The sequence below is a fragment of the Nannizzia gypsea genome, genomic scaffold (genome assembly GCF_000150975.2).
Source record: "Nannizzia gypsea CBS 118893 supercont1.2 genomic scaffold, whole genome shotgun sequence".
Taxonomy (NCBI): Eukaryota; Fungi; Ascomycota; class Eurotiomycetes; order Onygenales; family Arthrodermataceae; genus Nannizzia; species Nannizzia gypsea.
Genome location: NW_003345200.1, coordinates 372363 through 393564, shown reverse-complemented (window position 1 = coordinate 393564; position 21202 = coordinate 372363). Strand labels below are relative to the sequence as shown.

The following is a 21202-nucleotide window of genomic DNA, read 5'->3' as shown; positions in this document are numbered from 1 at the left end:
CACCGGATGATTTTTAGTTATCTGATAAAAAGAAAACATCTACAAGAGCGGAAAAAATAGCAAGATACGCCTGACTCTTCTTCCGAGTTTGCATATTTGTTTTGGTGGGAGGGGGAACGAATGTATGATAGCTTTTTTCCGCTGCGAGGCCCTCGACATCAACAGCGATTTCGTCTATATCTTCACCAAAGTCACTGAAAGCAACTTATTTTCGACGTTGACAGTTTAAAAAATATTATTGTCAATAATGCTGAGCACAGGCTCAACCGAACAGCAGCTTTTGGCTGCTGATGGGGATGTGAAACCCAGATGGTCATTTATTGAGAAAGCCGAACGGTCACATCGTCGTATACCCGGGCTGAGAAAGATACCATTGCCTGCTCTGGCTATTATTCTGTTTGTCGCATTGATAAATATACTGGTCTGGGTTGCGGCAGGAATTGTGCTGGTGAGCATTGTATATCCGTCTTGAGCAACTTTTCCGTTAATGCTGACATGAAATAGGCATATCACCCGTAAGCCTGCTGGAGCCGGTATAAGTCTTAGGTTAACTAGTTACTAACTCCCACAATCGACTCGCATAGATTCCTAGCCTCAACGGCGGCTCTTGCATATTCTCTTGGATTACGACATGCCCTTGATGCGGACCATATATCTGTAAGTGAGTTATATAACTTACATTGACAACAGTACCTAACGATCCATTACAGGCCATTGACTTAATGACTCGGCGTCTCCTTGCAACTGGCCAGAAAGCAGTTACAGTAGGGACTTTTTTCTCTCTTGGCCATTCAACGTAAGTTCTTACCGAAAATACGCAGCCTGTTTGTTAACTAACATTCCTAGTATCGTTATCATCACTTCAATCGTGGTGGCAGCCACTGCAGCAGCGGTATCAGACAAATTCGACAGATATGGATCTATTGGGGGCATCATCGGCAGCTCTGTCAGCTCCGCATTTCTGATCCTCCTGGGAGTCATGAATGGGTATATCTTGTATAAGCTCATTCTGCAAATGAAGAAAGTTCTTCGCGACAAGAACAGGGGAGAGGAAATGTGGAAAATTGAGGGAGGAGGTATTCTCTTCTCCATTCTCAAAGGGATGTTCAAAATAATCGATCGGTAAGTCAACCTGGTTACTTTGCTAAGCATAAGCCTAATATACTATGCTGATAACTAAATGTTAGGCCGTGGAAAATGTATCCACTTGGAGTTTTATTTGGACTTGGGTTCGACACATCTTCGGAGGTTGCTCTTCTTGGGATATCATCTATCCAAGGATCAAAAGGAACTAGTATCTGGTTGATATTGATTCTTCCCATTCTGTTCACATGTATGGCCCAATATCCTTTATATCCATGTGGTTCGATGCTGATCTGATGTGTAGCTGGTATGTGCCTGGTCGACACTATTGATGGTGCTCTCATGCTCTCTCTCTACGTTCAACCAGCAGCACATTTTCTGGACTCAAAGTCAACGTCATCAGCTGCAGAATCCGATACGCCTATCCTCCAAGAAGTGGTTGAGCAACAACCAGCCCCAGCCGAAGAATCAATATCCCGGAATCCACGGGACCCGGTTGCATTCCTTTACTACTCCATAGTCCTCACTTCTCTGACAGTCATAGTTGCTATCGTTATTGGCGTCATCCAGCTTCTAACCCTCCTCTTAAACGCCCTGAAACCAGAGGGGAAGTTCTGGGATGGCGTTCAAGTTGCTGGTGACTATTACGATGTCATTGGTGGTGCTATATGCGGACTGTTCATCATTGTTGGAGGCATAAGCGTCTTAGTTTATCCACAGTGGCGACGGTGGGCTGAGAAGAACCAGGCAAGCCTTCCAAGCGACGACAGTCACGTCAGAGCCCAGGCTGACGAAGAGAGTCGAATTGGGGACCTGGGTGATGCTGCGAATACGCGAGGTCAGTCGCTTTATCAGGCAGATGAAATACCTGCAGAAATCTCCACAACAAGGACTGCGGCTGATACGAAACTTGTTTGAACGAAAAACATCCATACTACGACTATCGATCGGCTAGCCATCCGATTAGATTCGTGACCCTTGGAGATAGATATGACGATGAAACGAAGGTTTATCGAATATTAATTAACCGTGATTTAAACAGGGTTTGCGATGGTATAAACGCACTACAGAGTATTTCATATCATAGATCGTGATGTGCCGATCACATACATCAAACGAATCGGCTTTGACTTGTTTGTAGCTTTGCCTCCATAGATATGCAATGAGGTAGTAAGCTAATGTGAAAACATACCTTGTAAGATGACAGTAGAAAGAAGAACGTGTATCAAACAATTATTTTGGTTATGATTGTATATTCAAAGGTCTAACTAAATACAGAGTAGTTAATAGTTACAATTAAGGCATTGAGTAACGAAAAGAAGCGAAAGTTCATGAAGCACGGCTTCAAGTTATGATGGGCATCAGAATTCCGAAAGTCAACCGCTTAGTTGAAGAAGCTGCTAAACATCTTGCGCCAGTGCTCACCACCGAAGTACTTCTTCCAGAAGCCGTCGAAGTCGAAGTCATCACCACCTGGGAAGGGGGTGTGTGGGTGCTGGGGAGTTGGTGGCATAGGGGCAGGGGCGGGAGTGGATGGCTCGCCGGGGGCAGGCTGCTGAGGTTCGGTTGGCTGCTGGGGCTCGGATGGGTGAGATGGCTTGGGAGATGGCTTGGGGCTCTTGCCGTCACCCTTAGCACCGCCGTTGTTGATGAGAACGTTGGTTGGGGTGCCTGGGCCGACATCAGAGATGGAGGCGCTACCGAGCTGCTTGAGACGGTCGCAGACGGCACCGCCGGAGATACCCTCGAGAGCCATGAGGTAGGCGGCGAGACCAGCAACGTGAGGAGCAGCCATGGAAGTACCAGACATGGACTGAGAACCACCACCTGGGCGGGCAGAGATGATGTTGGAGCCAGGGGCGAAGAGGTCAACTATGTCAAGTTAGTAAAGATTTCTTAGATAAGATATCTTAGAACAGATGACTTACGAGATGGACCCCAGTTGGAGAAGGAGGAGCGGCTATCATCCTCAGCAGAGGCACCGACGGTGCAGACGCTGGGCTCGGAAGCAGGAGAGCTGCTGCGAGCATCAGTGTTGTCGTTACCGGCGGCAACGGAAAGGAACATGCCCTGTTCAACAGCCTGGGCGGCAGCACGGTTGAGGGCGGAGCTAGAGCCACCACCGAGAGACATGTTCATGACAGCCTTGTTAGTGCCGCCGTTCTGGCGAGCGTGCTCAACACACCAGTTGATACCAGCAACGATGCCACTGGTAGGGCCGCTTCCGTCATTGCCCAAAACCTTGACGGCAACGAGCTTAGCCTTCTTAGCGATACCGAACTCCTTACCGACCATGGTGCCGGAGGTGTGGGTGCCGTGGCCACTGCGGTCATTGTCATCACCGTCGTTTACCTGGTTAGAACCCCAGATAGCACGGCCCTCGAAATCTTCGTGGTTAATATCGACACCAGTGTCGACACTGTAGACGGTGATACCCTCACCGGCAGAGCTGTCGTAGGTGTAGTCCTGGGTTCCAGGCTTGGAGCTGGAGATACGGGCAAGACCCCAAGATGGGACGTTGTTCTGATCAACCTTTCCGTGAACAGAGATGATAGTATCGGGCTCGACGAACATGACCTACCAAAACATCAGCTTATATTCCGACATATAGACATACAGAACGTATCTGGCGTATCTAATAACATACCTTGGGGTCCTTAGCAATGTCCTTGATGGTCTCATCGTCGAAGACACCGCTGTATCCCTTCATCTTATGGAAGTTGTACTTGTGTCTCATACCAGCGTTCTGGACGGTGGCACGGCGGGTGATGTTGTGGGTATGGGTGGACTGGAGCCAGCTCTGATGGTGGTTGAAGTCATCATCGGAGGTGTCATCCTTCATCATGACAATGTATGAGTTGGGGACTGTCTGCGCATGAGGCATGGACAGGATTTGAGCGGCATTGGCGGCGGACACAGCCGCAAGGGAGATGGAAATGAATCTGAAAACACCCATGGTGAACGAATGACAGGAAGAACGAAGAAAAATAAAGAAAAAAAAGAGTGTGGTACCAGGAGACTGGTGTAAAAGAATGACTGTAGATAGTTGGAACCTTGGTTGTCAAAACAGCACAACGAAAGCGGATGAATCGATTGTTTATATAGCTATAAACTCCATCCCTGAGCTCAGCCGGAAGAATAACATTTGCCATAGCTAGTGGATCTCAAGAGTGCCCATGCATTAAAATCCTCACATCCTGATCCATTCGGAAAAGTATCCTTGTATCAGCCAGAGTCCACATCAGTAACAGAGGGTAGAGCTTCACCAAGAATGGAATGCGGTCAAAGTCAGAGTGGAGAGATGGTTTAGAACAGGGTGATAACTGCTGCCAAGGAGCAGGCATACCAAGTGATGAGATAAGATGGGGCAGCTCCTGGTCTACAAACCGGGACGCTGAAGTAATATTGCAGACCAAAACCTTCTAGTTATTGGCAGCAGATATATCGACGGATATTAAGTGGACGGGGACGCCGTGCTCCATCCTGACGATTGGCCACACCGGTGTATCCAGGTCTGGATTCAGGGGGTAACGGAATCACTATCGACCATAACTCGAGATGTTTTCTAGCTGGTATCAACGCTGAACCCGAGCTCAGGTTTCTATTGAAACTCGAGGAGGCAAAAAGACAAATACTAGGCTGAAAGGCAAGTCACAATTTATTCGACACAGCAGCTTCCCAAACGAAGGATGTCTGCGGTAGTTCTATCCTGTTGAAGCGTCAAGTGCATCAACGCAATCGTTGGCTGGAGGAATATGCATGCATCGCCAAAGCAGCACTGAAGCTTGAAACGAAACTCCGTTTTCTTAGCTCCTTATTTTTGCCCGGGGACAATACCCAAAGGTGAAGGCTCCGTATTTCTCGAGACATAATCTCGCTGATTAAAAGGGGTTCCCAAGTTCCATTCTTGCACCTGCATTGCACCTGCAAGGGGAAGCTCTGGTCAGGATAGCCGCCCGCGCTCCTGCGCCATTTGATTGGTGGGTTTTAGTTGCAGCGATTAATGACAAGGGTCTTCTTGACTCCTCTGCGACAGGGGCTGGTCAAAAGTCAACAGTCGGAAAGTTCTAGGATGCCTGCCACGCCCCAAAATAATACGACAAGCCTCCAAGAAGCTCGTCTTGTGCCGAGGAAGAAGTTCTGGGAAGCTAAAAGCTGCCAGGGAGTGGGGGAGTCGTCCGACAAGGCGCGGTGGATGTCCTGCATTAAGGAAAATGCCAGCCCTGGAGAAGAAAACGAGGATAAATCATGGCCGAGTTCTAAAGGAAATAATTAATCGTCCCAGCATCAACTAAGTAACCAGGTGCCTTGCAAGGAGCGGTGATGGTGCCACCCAATAATGCATATATTAACCTTGTGTTAAGTTGCATGAAAGATTGTAGTTATGCATCTCTTAATGCGAGAACGGGCAATGAGATGATTTTTGGCTCCCGGTAGTGGATGTGAGTGGGAGGTTGGAGCAGGGCCGAGGACTGGTGAACCACCCGTGAGTTATGCGTTCAAGTACAAGTCCAAGTGGAGTGACGAAAATTTGGTCAGGAGAGGAGAAGAAGTGGACGTTGGTGAGCCCCAACGGCGAGACACTCACTAGCCACAGGAAGCTAGTTATCCATTTGGTTCCTGCGCTAAAGCGGGATAAGCTAGTGGCAGACGGGCTGAGCTCAAAGATATGAACAAGGAAGAACCACGCCCAGGTCATATAAAAAGGCCATTATACCATGAAATCTCCAGAGCTTTGACTGGGGCGTTCCTGGGAGGGCGATGAGCACATATCGCTTAGTGAGTTGTCTGCCTTGGAAACCTGTTGATGAGAAAGTAAAACTTCAACTCCGCTGAGCCAAGTTTAGGTCAACCAGGAAGATTTCAGTCCTGAAACATGTTACTCCGTAAGGTCCAAGTGCTGAAATATGATTCATGCAGCCGAAAGGAAACTCTCCATTTAGAAACGTTTACGGTGTACTTCTCGCGATCCAAAGGCTCAAATCGAAGCAGCGTGACACAGCCAGGCCTTTCAAGGAACAAACAGAATGAAACTTTCCACGGGCGCGAGAATTCACCGATCACTTTGCTTTTTGTTCCAGGCACGGGTAAAATGTTCCTATATGCAAAACCCCCTGGAACATGAATGCAGTTCTTATTTCGCCGGTGATTGCATGACGCCATCACACGGCATAGGTCACCGAGTAAGGGCATTCTCTATAGTTGGATTTGGTAGTTGGTACTCTGCAAGCCAGAACTCATATTTTTCCACGACCTCACTTTCACGAAATATGATACATGATGGAGAGGAAGATATCCCGCGGCTAATTCATGCGTTGTGCTTTGCGCTTCGTACTCCATATTTACCTTCCGTTGAACCGATTCAAGCATGAAATAAGATTCCGCATTTTCACCTCCGTGAGTACTCCGCCTGTACGAAGAGAAATCCCGCAGCTCGCCAACGCAGCCATATCTGGGGTTGATAATGGTATGTGTATCCACACTGGCAACTAGACATACTTGCCTCCAAGTTCCAGTCGCTGTCTGAGAGGCAGGTTTTGCCGGAAATAATGGCATCATAGTCATGCTGCATATGTAGCCGACTTTGTCAAGCAAGAAGCTGTCAAAACGTCAAGGTTCATCCAGAGCCGAGACCACGATAGCCTCATTCCCCTGCATGCTCATCATCCTGAGCGGAAATCGCGGTGATCATCATACCGGGACCAGAGTGAGTATATATGTATTGATCGCATTGCTATTCTCCATAGTATATACCATAAACGGCAGAGCCAGAACTATCTAGCTGTTCATCATCCGCTGAGGAAGGTTGGAAGCATATATAGGCGTGAGTTGTCCCAGAGGGGCCGTAGATGCATGTGTTGCCGTGCGAAAAAGTGATAGGGTCTCTTGCTCCATACTTTGCAGTCCTTCCTCGATCTCAATCCATGGGCCACAGGGCGGGACAATATAAAAGGCAGCTTATCCGCTGTTTCGATGTTCCAGTGGTCCGCCACACTAACAAGTTGGCTTCCATGTCAAACACGGGTCGAAGCGACAGTTAAACTCCAAGCGAGTTCTCAAAAGCAAAGAAGTTCCAACTGGGCGGTAGCGTATGGAGTACAAACTCCCTTATGCCCTTAATTCAAGCAGAGGATCAGATGCTGGCAGTGTCAATCTCCTGCTTGTTGTTTATGTATTTTCTTCTCGTCGTCGTCGCTTTTTTGTTTCATCGAATATCAAAAAGAAAGTGACACACGTGACTCATTTCGGAGTAATATTATTCCTACTGACATTTCACGCGACTATCCCTGATATCAAAAAGTTGAAACAAGAAAACTACGTCAGATCTCGAATTAATCTCACGAACGAGATCATTCTCGTCAATCTTCTTCCAATTTACTGTGATACCTTGATGAAAACGCTCATCAGAATCTTACTGTCTGCCGCTGATTTGTCTTAAGATACCCCTCCATGTCGATGGTTGGTACAGTTGACCGTGCCTGCTTTGGCTATGTGTTATTCCATACCTCGTATTCTGCCCGAATTATATTCAATAGCCACTCGGATGAATTTATCCCATTTGTTGCTATTTCTCTTCTCTATGTGACCCATCCTTCTTCCCAATAGCACCAGCTTCCATGGTTCGTGCACTACACCTTATATTGTATATATTATGAACGCACTGTTATGAAATTTGAGTTATATTGTTTGCTGTTGAGTCGTCCTATTTTCTTTGGTGCCCCGAGATTGATACATTTTACTGGCATGGATGTCTAGAGTGCTTCTCAAAGCAATGGAAGACCGTGAACTTCCCAGTTCTCCGCCTGCCGATAATAGGGGAACGATTGACCTCAGCACTTGCCCCACTATATATGTCCTTCCTACTCATATTTCCCTGGAAGAACTCCATCGGATTGAAAATATACTTTCAAAATGCGGTGCTCCATTAACCTATGATATCACGGAGGCTCAGCTGGCTATAGGCAAGGTCTCCCATGAAAAGCGTGCAGCTCTGGAGCTTCGTTCAAAAGGGCTCTGGACAGAAGGTATCTCTTTGGCGGCAGCAATCGAAGAACCAGCTCAAAAGCGGCGACGACTTGATAATGATAATAAACATATTCGGGTCCTCAAATTAAACTGGATACATGAGTCCATGAAGGCAAAGGAGCCTTTACCATTTGAACAATTTACTGTTTACGAGGGGCTTAAGATACCAAAACCGCCCAACTTAAGCACATCGCCAAGTACAGCCTCACTAGGTGAACGTACGCCTCGAGAGGCTGCGCTATACCAAAGCCCAGGTAGAAGCATTCTTGAAAGGGCTAAAGGAGACACAGTATCATCACCCAAGCAGTTTTTCCCTTCATCTCCATCTCGCCGGATGAAGGCTACCTTGAGCAGTACTCCAACTCTTAAGCAGAGACCAAAGTTGTACCGCGCCTCAACTTCAGACTTGGAGGAAGAAGCTTCTCTACCAGATCCCCCGGAGTGGGTACGCACCAAAGTTGTGTACTCATGCTGCCGCTCCACTCCGCTACATCCCCTAAATGCGCAATTCATCGACCAATTACTCAAGATCAAAAAGATTCGCGAGCTGACTTTGGATGAAGTTGGAGTTCGTGCATATAGCACATCTATAGCTTCCTTGGCAGCATATCCATATAAGTTGAAGTCCCCCGAGGAAGTTCTATCCCTACCAGGCTGTGAGAATCGAATTGCAAATTTGTTCACAGAGTGGAAACATAGTAAAGATGGAACCATAGAATCCACACTGCCACTCACCACTGACCCAGCACTGAGAGTGATTCATTTGTTCTACAACATATGGGGTGTTGGAGCTAAATCTGCCAGGGATTTTTACTACCAGAGGCAATGGAGAGATTTGGACGATATAGTCGAGCAAGGCTGGGATACCTTATCCCGAGTACAACAGATCGGAGTGAAATACTACGAGGAGTTCCTTACTGGAGTACCAAGGGAGGAAACAGAGTCTATTGCGAAAACCATACTGCGCCACGCTAAACTAGTGAGGCCAGATGCCGATTTCGATGGCAAAGGAGTTGAGTGCATCATTGTTGGTGGTTATCGGCGAGGAAAAGAAGAGAGTGGTGACGTGGATGTCATTCTTACCCATCAAGACGAAAGAGTGACATCCAACCTTGTGTTCGATGTTGTTGCGAGCCTTGAGCAAGAAGGATGGATTATGCACACGCTTGCTCTTCATCTAACAAATACTAATCGCGATCAACAGACCCTACCTTATCGTGGGGAAGCAAGTGGGAAACCCAGGTTTGACAGCCTAGATAAAGCCCTGGTCGTATGGCAAGACCCTAACTTTGATGATAGCCCTTCAACGCTATCCTCAACCGGAGGTTCCGGTGATATTCAGTCACCGCCTCACATACCAAAGGAGAAAACGGAAGGAACAAAAGTGAGTGAAGACGTGAAACTACAGGGACCCTCCTCCCAAGATACAGGCCCTGGTGCCCTGGCTGGAGAGCTCGGAACAACAGCTGCCCCAATCCCAGGAAATCGCCGAGTGCCAAACCCAAATCTCCACAGGAGGGTTGATATTATAGTATCCCCGTTCCGAACTATAGGGTGTGCAGTGCTGGGATGGTCAGGAGATACAACATTCGAACGGGATTTACGCAGATACGCCAAAAAGGTACATAACTGGAAATTTGATTCCAGCGGTGTGCGGTCTCGAGAAGGCAGTGGGGGGAGGGTGATTGACCTTGAGAGCAAAGGGAAGACATGGGAGGAGAGGGAGAAATTGGTCATGGAAGGATTAGGAGTTGGATGGAGGCCGCCAACTGAGAGGTGTACGAGGTGAATACATATAATGCTCCGTACATGTGCTGGCTAACACAACAACATCACTTTCTTGCCTATCATACGCGCCCATTTTATCCAGAGCGGAGTCGATGAGCGGGGTGGCAACCAATAATACGCGAGTCAGCGGAAACACTGAGATTGCATGAAGGAGCGGATGGAAACTTTATTGCAGGCATCAGTCAGGGTTATCAAGCGCTCAAATCCCAGACAGTTCTGAAACGCCAGTGGGCCAGCCAACCTATTTTGCGAGAACGAGTTAGCTAGCTTTTGGTTAAACTGTCTTGTGGATATACCGGAGCGAACAGCATGTTTTCCGTCTGCACTCTGGACAGAGTACATACCTACCATCTTTTAGCTACCGCTACTCACTCTGTTCCCTACTAGCACCACCCCTTTTCCAAAAATATACCTATGGAGAACTCCGTTGAAGGAGATAAAACAGGGGAGAGGGAAGGGTTTGTAGGAGGCCGATTACAGCATGGTATCTAAATAACTAGCGAGACGGCTATAACTTGAGCAGGTGTCTTTTCTATCTCTACCTACTTGTCGATAACTACCACATCACGACCGGGACTTTCGAACATCGGCTGCCAGCCATGACCGCCATGTCGACAAAAATGTCAGCTGAAGATGTAATTACATATCTATCCAACCCTCCAGAGCACCTAATAGGGCCAGTGGTCACTATCAAGGAGCCGGCCAAGTTATCAACCCTGACCCATTCTGGTACATCATCTCTTGGCCGTCTAGACTCTCTATCGCTTGAAGTTTTGCACATGATCTTACATTATTTGGACATTCGGACCCTCTCTCGCGTCTCGCGTGTCTCCCATCGGGGGAGGGCTACGGTTGAATCCCTACCAATATACCGTGCTCTCATGAAATATATACCAGATGTACTTAAAGCGCTCGGCCAATGCAGGCACCTACATTTCTATACTGCGAGAATGCTCCTCGACCTTTTAAGGACAGAATGTTGTGAAAAATGCGGAAAATTCGGTCCCTATCTGTTCCTTTTTACAGGTGAACGATGCTGCAATGAGTGTCTAGTGTTTGACAAATATTTCAGGATGATTACATTCCCAAAGGCTGAATCGAACTTCAACCTCGACCCAGGGGAACTTGGACAACTTGCCTCTTTGAAAACTATCCCTGGCGTTTATAGAACGCATATGGTGAGAAAGTCACGACAACGGTTGAAACTTCTTCACAGGGACGAAGTATCTCAACTTGTGAAAGCTAAGGAGAAAGAGCGTCTTAGGGCTCGGTTAGAGGAAGAGGAAAGAATGCGGGATGCCGGCCTCGAAATAGACAGAGTCTGTACACTTTATTTATCTTCCGATTCGCTGGATTTGGACGAGGAAGGAGGGCCGAAAGAGATCCCTGAATTCGCCGGAACGGGAGTAATAAACTTACCACATCTGAAGCCTGACAATACTTCTGAATACGGCCATTGTTGCAAAGGGTGTGAGTGGGCACGCTTGCGATATTACTCCAATCGCACGATAGTTGATGTAAGGCTTTTGGAAACTCCGAGGTACAAACTGCGCTCTCTGCTTTGGCGGAGAAGCTTACGCGCTTGGCCGAAGGGTGAGTTTCTGAAGCACGCTGAAGAGTGTGCTGGGGCGCAGCAATTGCTCTTCCAATGGTACCGGCGCCGCAGGGCCAGAAGAATGATTTGATGTGACTATATTTCCGGATATACCATCAAACTGGCAATGTGCCGGTGATAGTGAGGATAAAACGAGTGGATGAGTATATGACATAAGGCAGAAGGGAAGAATCCAAACATCTAGCTCTGGGATTTTATTTATCTGTGATATGACATGTATAAGGGGATGGTGGGTTGAATAGTAAATAGTAGCTTGTACATATGGAGAGGATGAAGAAATAGCGTAACAAAAGCAAAATAATATAATAAGGCAATCAAATATCCCCCGCGCAGAAGAACCGGTCTCTCCTAGCAAGTAGACAAAGCGAGCAAAAAAAGGGCGATCTAGAAATGAAGTACTAAATGAAGAAAGAGGACCAGAAGCAAACAAGCAAGCAATAACTAGCTGATGGCTAAATCGATCCAAATCCAAGGGGGAATAAAAGGGGGAACAAGAAAGGGGGTGGGAGGGTATAATAACTGCCTCCGTAGAAGGAGAATGAAATCATCATGTCAGGAACAAAGGGAGAAAAAAATAGCGGTGAGAAATAAAGGAGGGGGGAATGAAAAGAAGAGACATATGGGTCAAATATTATACTACATATTGAGAGCAAGATGCTCAAGTCATTGGCCGTGAACTTGCCATTTCTCCATATCGTCCTCTGCTTCTCGTCGTGTCATAAGCATTAACAACCCTCATCTGGCCACCTTCATCGGCCTGACTGAAGGCATAACCTCTCTGTTTGCGCATACGTTGGACCTGGCGGACCTTCCGGATAGCCTTCTGGAACTGTTCCATGCGTGGTCTGTAGTCTTGTACGTTGTACTTCTGGATCTCTTGGACGTGGTGGTAGCTTTGTGGGTAGTACATGCGTTTAGCGTACTTCCAAGCAAAGTCACGAACAAGACAGAGGCAAGGAATGAGAACTGCCATGACCCAGACGGTTGGGAGGGGGTAGAGGTGCGGGATCATTTGGTAGTATTCGAAGGAGAATCCGATGCTGGGGGCAGCGTATGCGTATGCGGGGATGAAACCGAGCCAGACGAGCAATGAGCCGGGGATGGCGATGACGGTGTATTTGGTCCAGACGTTGGTGACCAAGGCTGCCTTGCCGAGGACTGTTGCGAGGACGGCAGTGTAGAGAGCTGTACCCCATACCCAAAGGCCGGAAGTGGTTCCGTCGCTGGTTGGCATGTCGTTTTTGAAGATCTGTCGGGAAATAAGGTATGCGATAAGGGAGTGGTAGAAGCCGTTTCCAACCCAGGACCAGAAACTGTGCATCTTGAAAAAGGTGCCTTTCTGGCCGAGCTGGTACAGTTGAGGGTATCGATCCAAGAGTCTCGCAGAGATAAATTGGTCAAAGATACCCATGGCGAAGGGAGGGAGAACAGTGAATAAAACGTTATATAAAGAGAGCGTCCAAGATTCGTAAATAACCTGTCCAGAAAACGAGTTTTCAAAGGCGTACTTTGAGATGTTAGCAATGTACTGATCAGTCAATGATGAAGAATACTAGACTTACCCAAAACTGTGTCATGTAAAGAACGATATTCTTGTAGAATGAATATAGAATAGTCTTGCTAACACGAGAGTAACTCCAGGAGCCGTGAACGAGAAGCAACTTTCGAAGATATCGGAATTGACCAATCGAAATATCAGCGCTTCGAGCTGCTTGGAGACCCTCCATACCGCTGATACCAACACCAACGTGAGCTGCTTGAATCATGGAAACATCATTGGCGCCGTCACCGATGGCAAGTAAAAGAGCCTTGAGATGGCGTTTTACAAGCTTCACAACAAGAGCCTTTTGTAATGGAGAGACACGGCTGTTAAGGTTATTAGCTGAGTTCAGTTTGTACAACAAGGATTATAAATAGTGACGTACCAGCAAATAACGGCCTTACACATGACGGCGAGATCCAAGAACGTCTTTTCCAGCTCCTTCTCAAGGGCATAGGTAAGTGATTTTCCATCAATGATAAGCGCTAGCGTTTCAACGTCGGCGGAATTGATTTGACTTTTAACTTGTTCGAGCTTCTTCGTCAAGTTATCTCGGGTACTTTGGGCATTTTCCTCGTTGACAATGAGTAAAGTCATGTCTTCTGAAATAAGCTTGCAACTCATGCCGATGTTTATAGCGGTCTCCTGTCGATCACCAGTCAAAACCCAAACTTTGATACCAGCCTGCTGTAACGTGTGGATGGTATCAGGGACGCCATCCTGGAGTCGATCTTCGATAGCAGTTGCACCAAGGAGGAAGAAGTCCTTTTCAATAAGCTCAGCGGCTTTATCTAGTTCTTCCTGTCTGTTTCCAGTGACGGTGGTAGAAGCTTTGTTGAAGACCTGCCACCATTCCTGGAACTCTTGTTCGGAGATTTCACGCATTGCGAGACAAAGGGTTCGAAGACCTTCAGAGGCGTACTCTTCGAGATGCTGAAGGGTTGTTTCCACAATTGGGTTTTCTTGTCCGAGACGTTCGAGAATGACTGTATCGGCTCCCTTGCAGTATATCCGTATTTTGCCATCGGGACATCTGAAGATTGTCGACATGCGCTTTCTGGTGGAGTTGAATTCACAGACGGCCAAGAGTTCGAATTCTTGCTCTTCTCCTCGAGCAGAGATGCTGACGAACTTTGGCTTTCGGTTGGTGAATTGGTATCCTAGCATGACGGCACCTTCGACAAGAGCACCTTCATCTGGAGAAGCGGCTTGGTATTTGATCTCGCCGGGCTTATCATCATTCCGCTCAGGGATGACAGTATGGCAGGTAGCAAGTAGAGTGAGGAACTGGACGATGGCGTCGCCTGTAGGATGGGAATCTATGTGCTGCTTGAGCTGTTTGAAGTCATACATGGCCGTCTCTGTATCATCGTTATAAGCGGCCTTTCGGTCCTCGGGAACAACCTCAGCATACTGGATACCGCCGATGGAACACTGCTTGAACTCCATCTGGTTGCAAGTGAGGGTGCCTGTCTTGTCTGAGAAGATGTACTCGATTTGGCCGAGTTCTTCGACCAGAGAGGATGTTCGACAGTTTGAGGGAGTATCAGTGGGTTCATAGTAGATGTCGAGATCGGAGCTGATGAGAAAGGCGTGGTAGTACTTGACGATTTCGATAGTGACAAAGAGCGAGATGGGGACAAGATTGGAGTACAAGACCCAGTAGGTGAAGATATCGGAGAAGAACTGCTGAGCGAGGTTGACGTTGCTGTAGTCGAGGTAGGACTTGTTCTTGGAAGCTGTGGTACGGATGACCAGATCGCCGATGGAACTTATCAAGCTGAGAGCAACGAGGATTCCAACCAGCATGAGAATCTGCAGGTTGACCATGTGTTCGACGGCCGTTCGTTTAATGGGTGTTGCGGTAGCATTTCTCATGAGCTTGGTTTCGTGTCCGGTGAAGACAACAACACCATGGATCCAGGGGGTATTTCGCAGAGTAGCTCCTCGAAGCAGCAACTGGTCGGGGGCAAGGGAGAGCTCCTTCTCGCCTCCGCCGGATTGCATAGTCAGGGTAGCTTCATAGGTGTAGAGACTGCTGTTGGGCTGTTCGGATTTGATCCTCGAGGTCAATCTGCTAAGCTGGCCAGCGCTTACAAGATCGGCGGTTTCGGGGATACCTTGCTTGATCTTCAGGTTGGTCTCTCCGTCCAAGTTGGCTGTTTCAATGTAGCAAAGAGCTTCGGGCTCGGAGCTGGCGAGGAGGACCAGATCTGCCGGGAACGGTTCCTCGGACTCGACCCGGACGATATCTCCCACGGCAACGTCTATCCATTTGACCCGCTCGAAGTTGGAGCCACGCAGCACCTTTGTCTTGGAGTGGTTGAGAGACTTGTCCGAGCTCTTTCGCTTGTAGTCTTCGACCAATTCCTTGATGGCAGAGACTATCAGCACGACGATGAGCGGTCCAATGGTGGTATATCTATTTGTAGGCGAGATGTTGGGGATCTGTTGGAGGACGGCGGTGAAGAGGAAGAACAGGTTGGCGTATTTCGAGAACTGCTCGAAGAGGAATTTCGGTAGGAAGGTGAAGATGTTGTATTTGGCTGTAGATATGTGGTTGTCGACGAATTTGTGCGCAGCGTTTGCGGGAGCATTGTTGAGCAGGATGATGCGAGGCCCCAAGGTCGAGGGATCAGGTTCCCGTCGTCCAAAGCCGAACTTGAACTTGCTGGACTTGGGCTTGCCAGGGGGCGTCTCGTCTGTGTCTGCGGTGCCGACTCTGCGGGAGGCAGCTCCGGCCTCAGTCAAGGGCAGATCCATCTCAGAGTACTCAGGCGTGATTCCCAGCATGTTCTTTGCTCTGCCCATGATGCCGCCGCCCAGGGCCATGATGCTGTTCCGGTCTCTCGCGCGGGCGTCGCGTATAGGGGTGGCGCCGTCAGACCTGTCTCCGTCGTTATAGTATCCATACGCCCGGTCGTCCTCGAGATCGTCTAGATCAGAGTACCGCTGGTAATTGTGCAGGTCTGAGGTCTGCGAGTACATCCCCGTAGCATCGCCATCGCCTGCGTACGCCCTGCCGGCGCCGCCCTGGGCCTGTCCGTGGGCGTTTCTGCTATCACTGCCACCGTTGTTGCTGTCTATGTTCTGTACATTGCGTATGGTGCTGCCGCCGTGCGCTGGGCGCCCCTGGCCGCCAACAAAGTCATCGTAGGAGACCGACGGCCGCGACGACGGCTGCTCGGAGTCGTTGATGTTGAACTGCTGCACCAGCCTGTCATCTCCCACCGGCGGTCTCTGGCCGGAGCTGTACTGCGAAGGCCCGTCGTCGAGCTGGAGGAGGTTGTCGCCGTGGTCGTGGCCTCCGGGAGGCCTGCCGCTGGCCATGTCGCTTGGTCCTGCGCGACCCGGTCACGGAGAGGTAGATACGAGGAGACGCTCACTCATCGAAGGAGGCTGGATGTCTTTCTTCTTCTTCTCTTCGTCTTCTTCTTCTGCTTCTTTCTTTTCGGCCTTGCTTGGTGGTTGTTGCGGGCTCCTTAGGGGGGTTTGTCTGTCTATAGGCACAGTAAGGATCAGTATCAGGCTGCGAGATCAACCAGCCGCGGCGTCAACTCGCGGGCAAAAGGACACACAATAGCAAAGGGCGAGAACGAGGGAGGCCGTACGCTTGACCAGGCTGCTTGCTTCTTCAGTGGCCGTTTGCCCTGCTGCAGCGTTGCGTATGAAACTCGGGGGGTTTTTTCTGCGTTTCTGCTCAGGAGCGAGATTCGTACGTTCTGCGAGGCGAAGCAGTTCAGCCACAGCGCAATTTCAGGCCAAGCAAGCGACGACGTGTAGGCACAACCAGCGCCTGTCTTCGTTTCTATCTACAGGAGACCGTCTGCGTTTACTCTACTGGCTCGTAGGTCGCTTCAGAGGCGTCTATGCTGGGTTTATTTTTTTTGGTTCTAATTGCTAGTTATGGGACCGGCTGATATCGACTATTAATAGCTCGAGACAGCGTGGGTCGATCGCAGCAGCTGCTGGAGATCCGGCGGCCAGATGCGAGCTGCGAGCTGGGAAGCGAGCTTGACGGCCGGAGAGGATTTGGGGGACGCTGCGGGCTGGCAGCATGGCTGAGCTGGTCGTAGCCGGGGCGTTCCGTCACTTGCTGGAGGCAAGGAGGCCTGGCATAGACATACATGAATGAGAATGGCCAGGCAGAGACATTCCAGTGAAGATGCCACATATCGGGATCCCAGTGTCCGTAAATTAGATTGCTTCACTGGATCGGTAACGTGCTGTCTGTACGTTTCACGGTCACCTCTCGTGGGCAGCGCTGAGCCCTGCCGTCGGCCGTTTCTTCTCCCGCATCTGTTTGTCCTCCGCCAGCCGCGCGGAAAGCAGCTTGTTAAGCTCCCTCACCTTCTCCAGCGCAAGCGTAGAGCTGCTCACCATGTTCACCGGGTCCGCCGGTGCTCCGTCAGGCTTCGAGTACAGCGCAATCTCCCCCGTCTTGTCGAGAGCAACGACCAACGACCCTTCACTAACTGCCTCCTCGCTCGTGGTAGCGTCCAGGAGCATGATCTTCCCCTCGTCGTAGAGATTAAAGGTCACTGACAGCGGGATCTTGGTCAGGTTCAGCTGCACAGGCACTTTCTCCTCCGTAGTGAAGACGGTCACCTCGCCGTCTCGCACTGTAGATTCCGGCAGCCGGAAGTGAAGCAGTCCCGCCATGATGGCAAGACAGCTCGCATCGACCAGCCCGCCGTCACAGTCGAGTATGTGGATGTCTGCCCGCACGTTCCAGCATATCATTCCCTTCGAGATACAGAGGGACTCCGTGTCCAGCGCATTGGACCGTCGAACGATCTTGTCGAGAGTGCGGGACAAGCTGACCTCCAGCTCCGACGGCCTGCCCAACCCATTCAATTAGCTTGTTCCTTGCGCTTGTCATGATTAGCTTGGTCGATATCAAACGCACCGTCCGGTCTCGTAGCCCGGTAGAGCCATATCGTTCAATTCCACCACCACAGTGAAGATCCCGTCACAATCGCGCTCAGGCCGTGGAGTCGTCAGCTCGGCGGATATCCGTACCAGCACTCTATCAATCACACTCGATTAGCACATCTCCAGCCTTTGTATAAGGGGTTATACGCTCTCCCTCTCGCTGTACTCACGTTGTCTTCCCGAGCTGCACCTTGACGCTGCCATGTTCCTCTCCAAAGGTCAGCTCGACAGGCCGGAGCTGGTCGAACCGGCGTCCATCGAGCCGCACGTTCTTGTGCAGAGCTTCGAGGATAAACGCCCGCTCATTCAATGAGATCTCTGTGTCTCTCGCCATCCTGACGGCGTTTCTGTCGTTGCTTTGGAGCTTTTTGCTTCTTTTTCGGCTTCAACTTTGCACTTTGTAGAGTGCTTAGTCAGCACATACATCGCATTTGATATTTTATTTGACGTTAACATTATTATTATTTACTTTTGATATTACTATTTGAGAATGAGATTTATGATATTACGGGTGGCTGTGGGTGGCTGGTTTTTATGCTATCGGAATAAAGGATAGTCAGGGGTTACTGTCAGGTAGGAGAATAGAGATGAAGATCAAGTGATATATCAATAACGGCTGGAGATGATTAAATAGCGTATATACTTTGACAGCTCTCTAACCCTATCAGACGGCATGTAACCGGTGGCTGGTATCATAAACGTTAGAGATTGTTCGCCTGCGTATGTAGGAGAGACAGAGTTCTTAAAGGTTTCGTCATCTCTGCTGGTCAGGTACGTTGTCCTGCTGTTTGTGGAGCTGTATGTATGGACAGCAGCCAAGTTGTAAGGCTGATCGTCTGTCAACGATTATCCAGGCTATGTAGTTTGTAGGAATGACCATCCCGGAGCAGCGGGATGGGCGCCGTTAGCCGTAAGGCATGCTGTTTGACCTGCCAATGTGGCTGTCATTCCTCGGCGCAGGGTGCTTATAAGCTTAATGATAGCTTCTTTAACAATTGCTCACTTTGGCTTATCGTTTGCTCCAGCAAATAACCCTGGTAGCCCAGAAGGCGGAGGAGGATAGCCCTGCTGCCCAAAATTCTGAGGAGGCATTCCGGGAGGTGGGAACTGCGGGTTAGGAAACATGTGCGCCATGTTTGGCGGTATGCTGCCTGGGTAGAAAGGTGGTGGTGGTGGTGGGGGAGGAGTGGCATGCGGGAATAGAGGTTGCTGGCCCTGGCCTAGTGGTGGAGGTGGAGGAGGGTAGCCACCCTGGGATAGCATGGCAGCTAAGCGTCCAGGGTCCATCTGCGGGAGGGATGGGGGGATTCCGGATGCATTGGGCGGCGGTGGAGGTGGAGGTTGTAATGCTCCGATACCAGGGAGTAGGCCGGGTAAGCCTTGGCCTTCAGTACCAGCGTTTTGAATGCCAGGGATCTGTGACTCCGCGGCTTGCCGTTGGTCCATACGGCTCTCATCTTCTGCCTGTGCTTCCTGTTCTTCTTCCTCGCGCATCTGTTTACGTCCAAACCCACGGTTCCATGTTCCTTGCGCCTCGGCAGCCTCTTCTCCGATATGGAATCGGTCCTTGAGGTAGTTTATTTCTCCTGGTCTGGCACGGGACCAGAAGCGGGTGAAGTTATCTTTAGATCCCGAAGCGAGAATGTGGCCTAGTGGGTGCCAGTCAAGGGACCAAATAGTCGCTCCGTGGGCGTATTGGATCTTATGTGCCGGGAATATAACCTGTGCAGGAGTGTTCGTAGGATCCGTAGTGCCATATGGAGCAACAGTAGGCATCTGCCCAGCAGGAAGGTTAGGCTCGTCAAGCAGATAATGGTATAGAGACCCGTCCTCGCTGCCAGTAGATATCATGTTGCTGTGCATCGGGTGCCAGGCTAAAGACGAGATTGGTTTCTCATGACCCCTCAATATACATATGTCCCGCATCATACGCAGGTCAAATACACGGCCAGTTTGGTCGCGAGAGGATGTTCCCAAGAGGTTCGTGTTGACCGGCGAAAATTTCGTGGTGGTGACGGTGTTCTTATGTGTATGTAGTGTTGTCAAGCACCTGCCAGTGCGAGGGTCCCAGAACTTGACTTGGTGGTCCTTGGAGCCTGAAACCAGCAGACCCTTTGTTGGATGCCAGTCGCAAGATTTGACATCCCATCCATGCCCGGTCAGAACCATCTCACACGTTCGAGCCGTGAAATCAAATATCTTCAACGTCGTATCGTCAGAGGCTGAAAGAAACTTTGAATCGTTGGGGCACCATGTTAGATCCCTGACGGCTTCTTGGTGCGCATCGTCAACGGTTTCGACGTTGTTAAAATTCGGCCTCCAATACTTGACATCGCCCTTTTGTCCGCCTGATATAAGCCAGTCGTGGCTATGCGACCAGGCAGCCGATGTCACGCCAGCCTGAAATTGGTCATAATGCGCCTAATTTCCCCCAGTTAGCAACCAGTCCTTATACATAGAAGCTGACTCTGCCTTACATCCATGACAGTTTCAAAATTGAAAGCCGTGCCGTTCCATAGCATGAATTCACCCGTGTGACCACCGGTAAGCAAACGACGACCGTCCGGCGTCCATCTCACGACTGTTATAGGTTTCTTTGATTTTCCAATGGACTGATGTAGGTGTCGAACGGGAATCGTACTCGCTGCGGAATGTATAGTAGCTACCGGAGGAAGTATCTGCCCGAGTAATTCAAGGTAAGCATATATTTCCCCCAGCTCAATGGAATAAATGAAAAACACCGGGTTAAAAAGGACGACAAACATCAACGGTATAGCTAGCACTCGGCCGCTCTGCCTCCAGTCTGGGAGCTCCCTTGTATCGAGGCTGTCGAACCCGCACCCACTGCACCAGTGACGAGCCATAATCCGTGACAGGCCCTGTACAGCCATGAGTTAGCAAGCTGTGTTCCTGATAAGCTCTGCCCTGGGAATCAACATACTCGGGCGTCGTGGGCCCAAAGCCGGCCGCGGCGCAAACCCTCCTTCGGCCCCGTCCTCGAAGAAGGCCATGGCAAGTAAAACGACAGCGTCACAGCAGGAGAGAGGACAGAAAATAGGCCGGAAAGCGCTTCTGCTGCTGCTGCTTGTCTTCTTGATTAACCAAAATATCCAAACATCGACAGGTTTGAGCTTCAAAGAATGGATTATATAATTTCTTATTAATAATTTATATGATACATTAGTAATCAAGCATGTGACCACCGCGTCGCGTTA

General features: G+C 49.4%; 8 protein-coding genes across 8 annotated transcripts; 3 read left to right on the top strand and 5 right to left on the bottom strand.

Moving 5' to 3' along the window:
* Positions 1 to 247: 247 nt before the first annotated feature.
* On the top strand, positions 248 to 2001 carry MGYG_02141 (high-affinity nickel transporter nic1; the record flags this gene model as incomplete). The annotated part of the gene is made up of 6 exons (XM_003174564.1): positions 248 to 448; positions 556 to 657; positions 711 to 796; positions 847 to 1122; positions 1188 to 1333; positions 1388 to 2001. The coding sequence occupies 6 exons, from the start codon at positions 248 to 250 to the stop codon at positions 1999 to 2001; spliced, it is 1425 nt and encodes a 474-aa protein (XP_003174612.1).
* Positions 2002 to 2467: 466 nt separating this feature from the next.
* MGYG_02140 (alkaline proteinase) lies at positions 2468 to 4039 on the bottom strand (the record flags this gene model as incomplete). The annotated part of the gene is made up of 3 exons (XM_003174563.1): positions 2468 to 2955; positions 3012 to 3660; positions 3731 to 4039. 3 exons carry the CDS (start codon positions 4037 to 4039, stop codon positions 2468 to 2470), a joined length of 1446 nt encoding a protein of 481 aa, XP_003174611.1.
* A 2240-nt stretch (positions 4040 to 6279) lies between these two features.
* MGYG_02139 (hypothetical protein) lies at positions 6280 to 6648 on the bottom strand (the record flags this gene model as incomplete). The annotated part of the gene is made up of 1 exon (XM_003174562.1): positions 6280 to 6648. One exon carries the CDS (start codon positions 6646 to 6648, stop codon positions 6280 to 6282), a length of 369 nt encoding a protein of 122 aa, XP_003174610.1.
* Positions 6649 to 7855: 1207 nt separating this feature from the next.
* MGYG_02138 (DNA polymerase lambda) lies at positions 7856 to 9898 on the top strand (the record flags this gene model as incomplete). The annotated part of the gene is made up of 1 exon (XM_003174561.1): positions 7856 to 9898. The coding sequence occupies one exon, from the start codon at positions 7856 to 7858 to the stop codon at positions 9896 to 9898; it is 2043 nt and encodes a 680-aa protein (XP_003174609.1).
* Positions 9899 to 10496: 598 nt separating this feature from the next.
* Positions 10497 to 11582, top strand: MGYG_02137 (hypothetical protein; the record flags this gene model as incomplete). The annotated part of the gene is made up of 1 exon (XM_003174560.1): positions 10497 to 11582. The coding sequence occupies one exon, from the start codon at positions 10497 to 10499 to the stop codon at positions 11580 to 11582; it is 1086 nt and encodes a 361-aa protein (XP_003174608.1).
* A 588-nt stretch (positions 11583 to 12170) lies between these two features.
* On the bottom strand, positions 12171 to 16382 carry MGYG_02136 (phospholipid-transporting ATPase 1; the record flags this gene model as incomplete). Its single annotated transcript, XM_003174559.1, has 3 exons — positions 12171 to 13019; positions 13075 to 13378; positions 13438 to 16382. 3 exons carry the CDS (start codon positions 16380 to 16382, stop codon positions 12171 to 12173), a joined length of 4098 nt encoding a protein of 1365 aa, XP_003174607.1.
* Positions 16383 to 17297: 915 nt separating this feature from the next.
* Positions 17298 to 18321, bottom strand: MGYG_02135 (exosome complex exonuclease RRP45; the record flags this gene model as incomplete). Its single annotated transcript, XM_003174558.1, has 3 exons — positions 17298 to 17892; positions 17962 to 18081; positions 18158 to 18321. The coding sequence occupies 3 exons, from the start codon at positions 18319 to 18321 to the stop codon at positions 17298 to 17300; spliced, it is 879 nt and encodes a 292-aa protein (XP_003174606.1).
* A 665-nt stretch (positions 18322 to 18986) lies between these two features.
* On the bottom strand, positions 18987 to 20998 carry MGYG_02134 (polyadenylation factor subunit 2; the record flags this gene model as incomplete). The annotated part of the gene is made up of 4 exons (XM_003174557.1): positions 18987 to 20408; positions 20465 to 20665; positions 20751 to 20866; positions 20929 to 20998. The coding sequence occupies 4 exons, from the start codon at positions 20996 to 20998 to the stop codon at positions 18987 to 18989; spliced, it is 1809 nt and encodes a 602-aa protein (XP_003174605.1).
* Between the last annotated feature and the right edge of the window lie 204 nt (positions 20999 to 21202).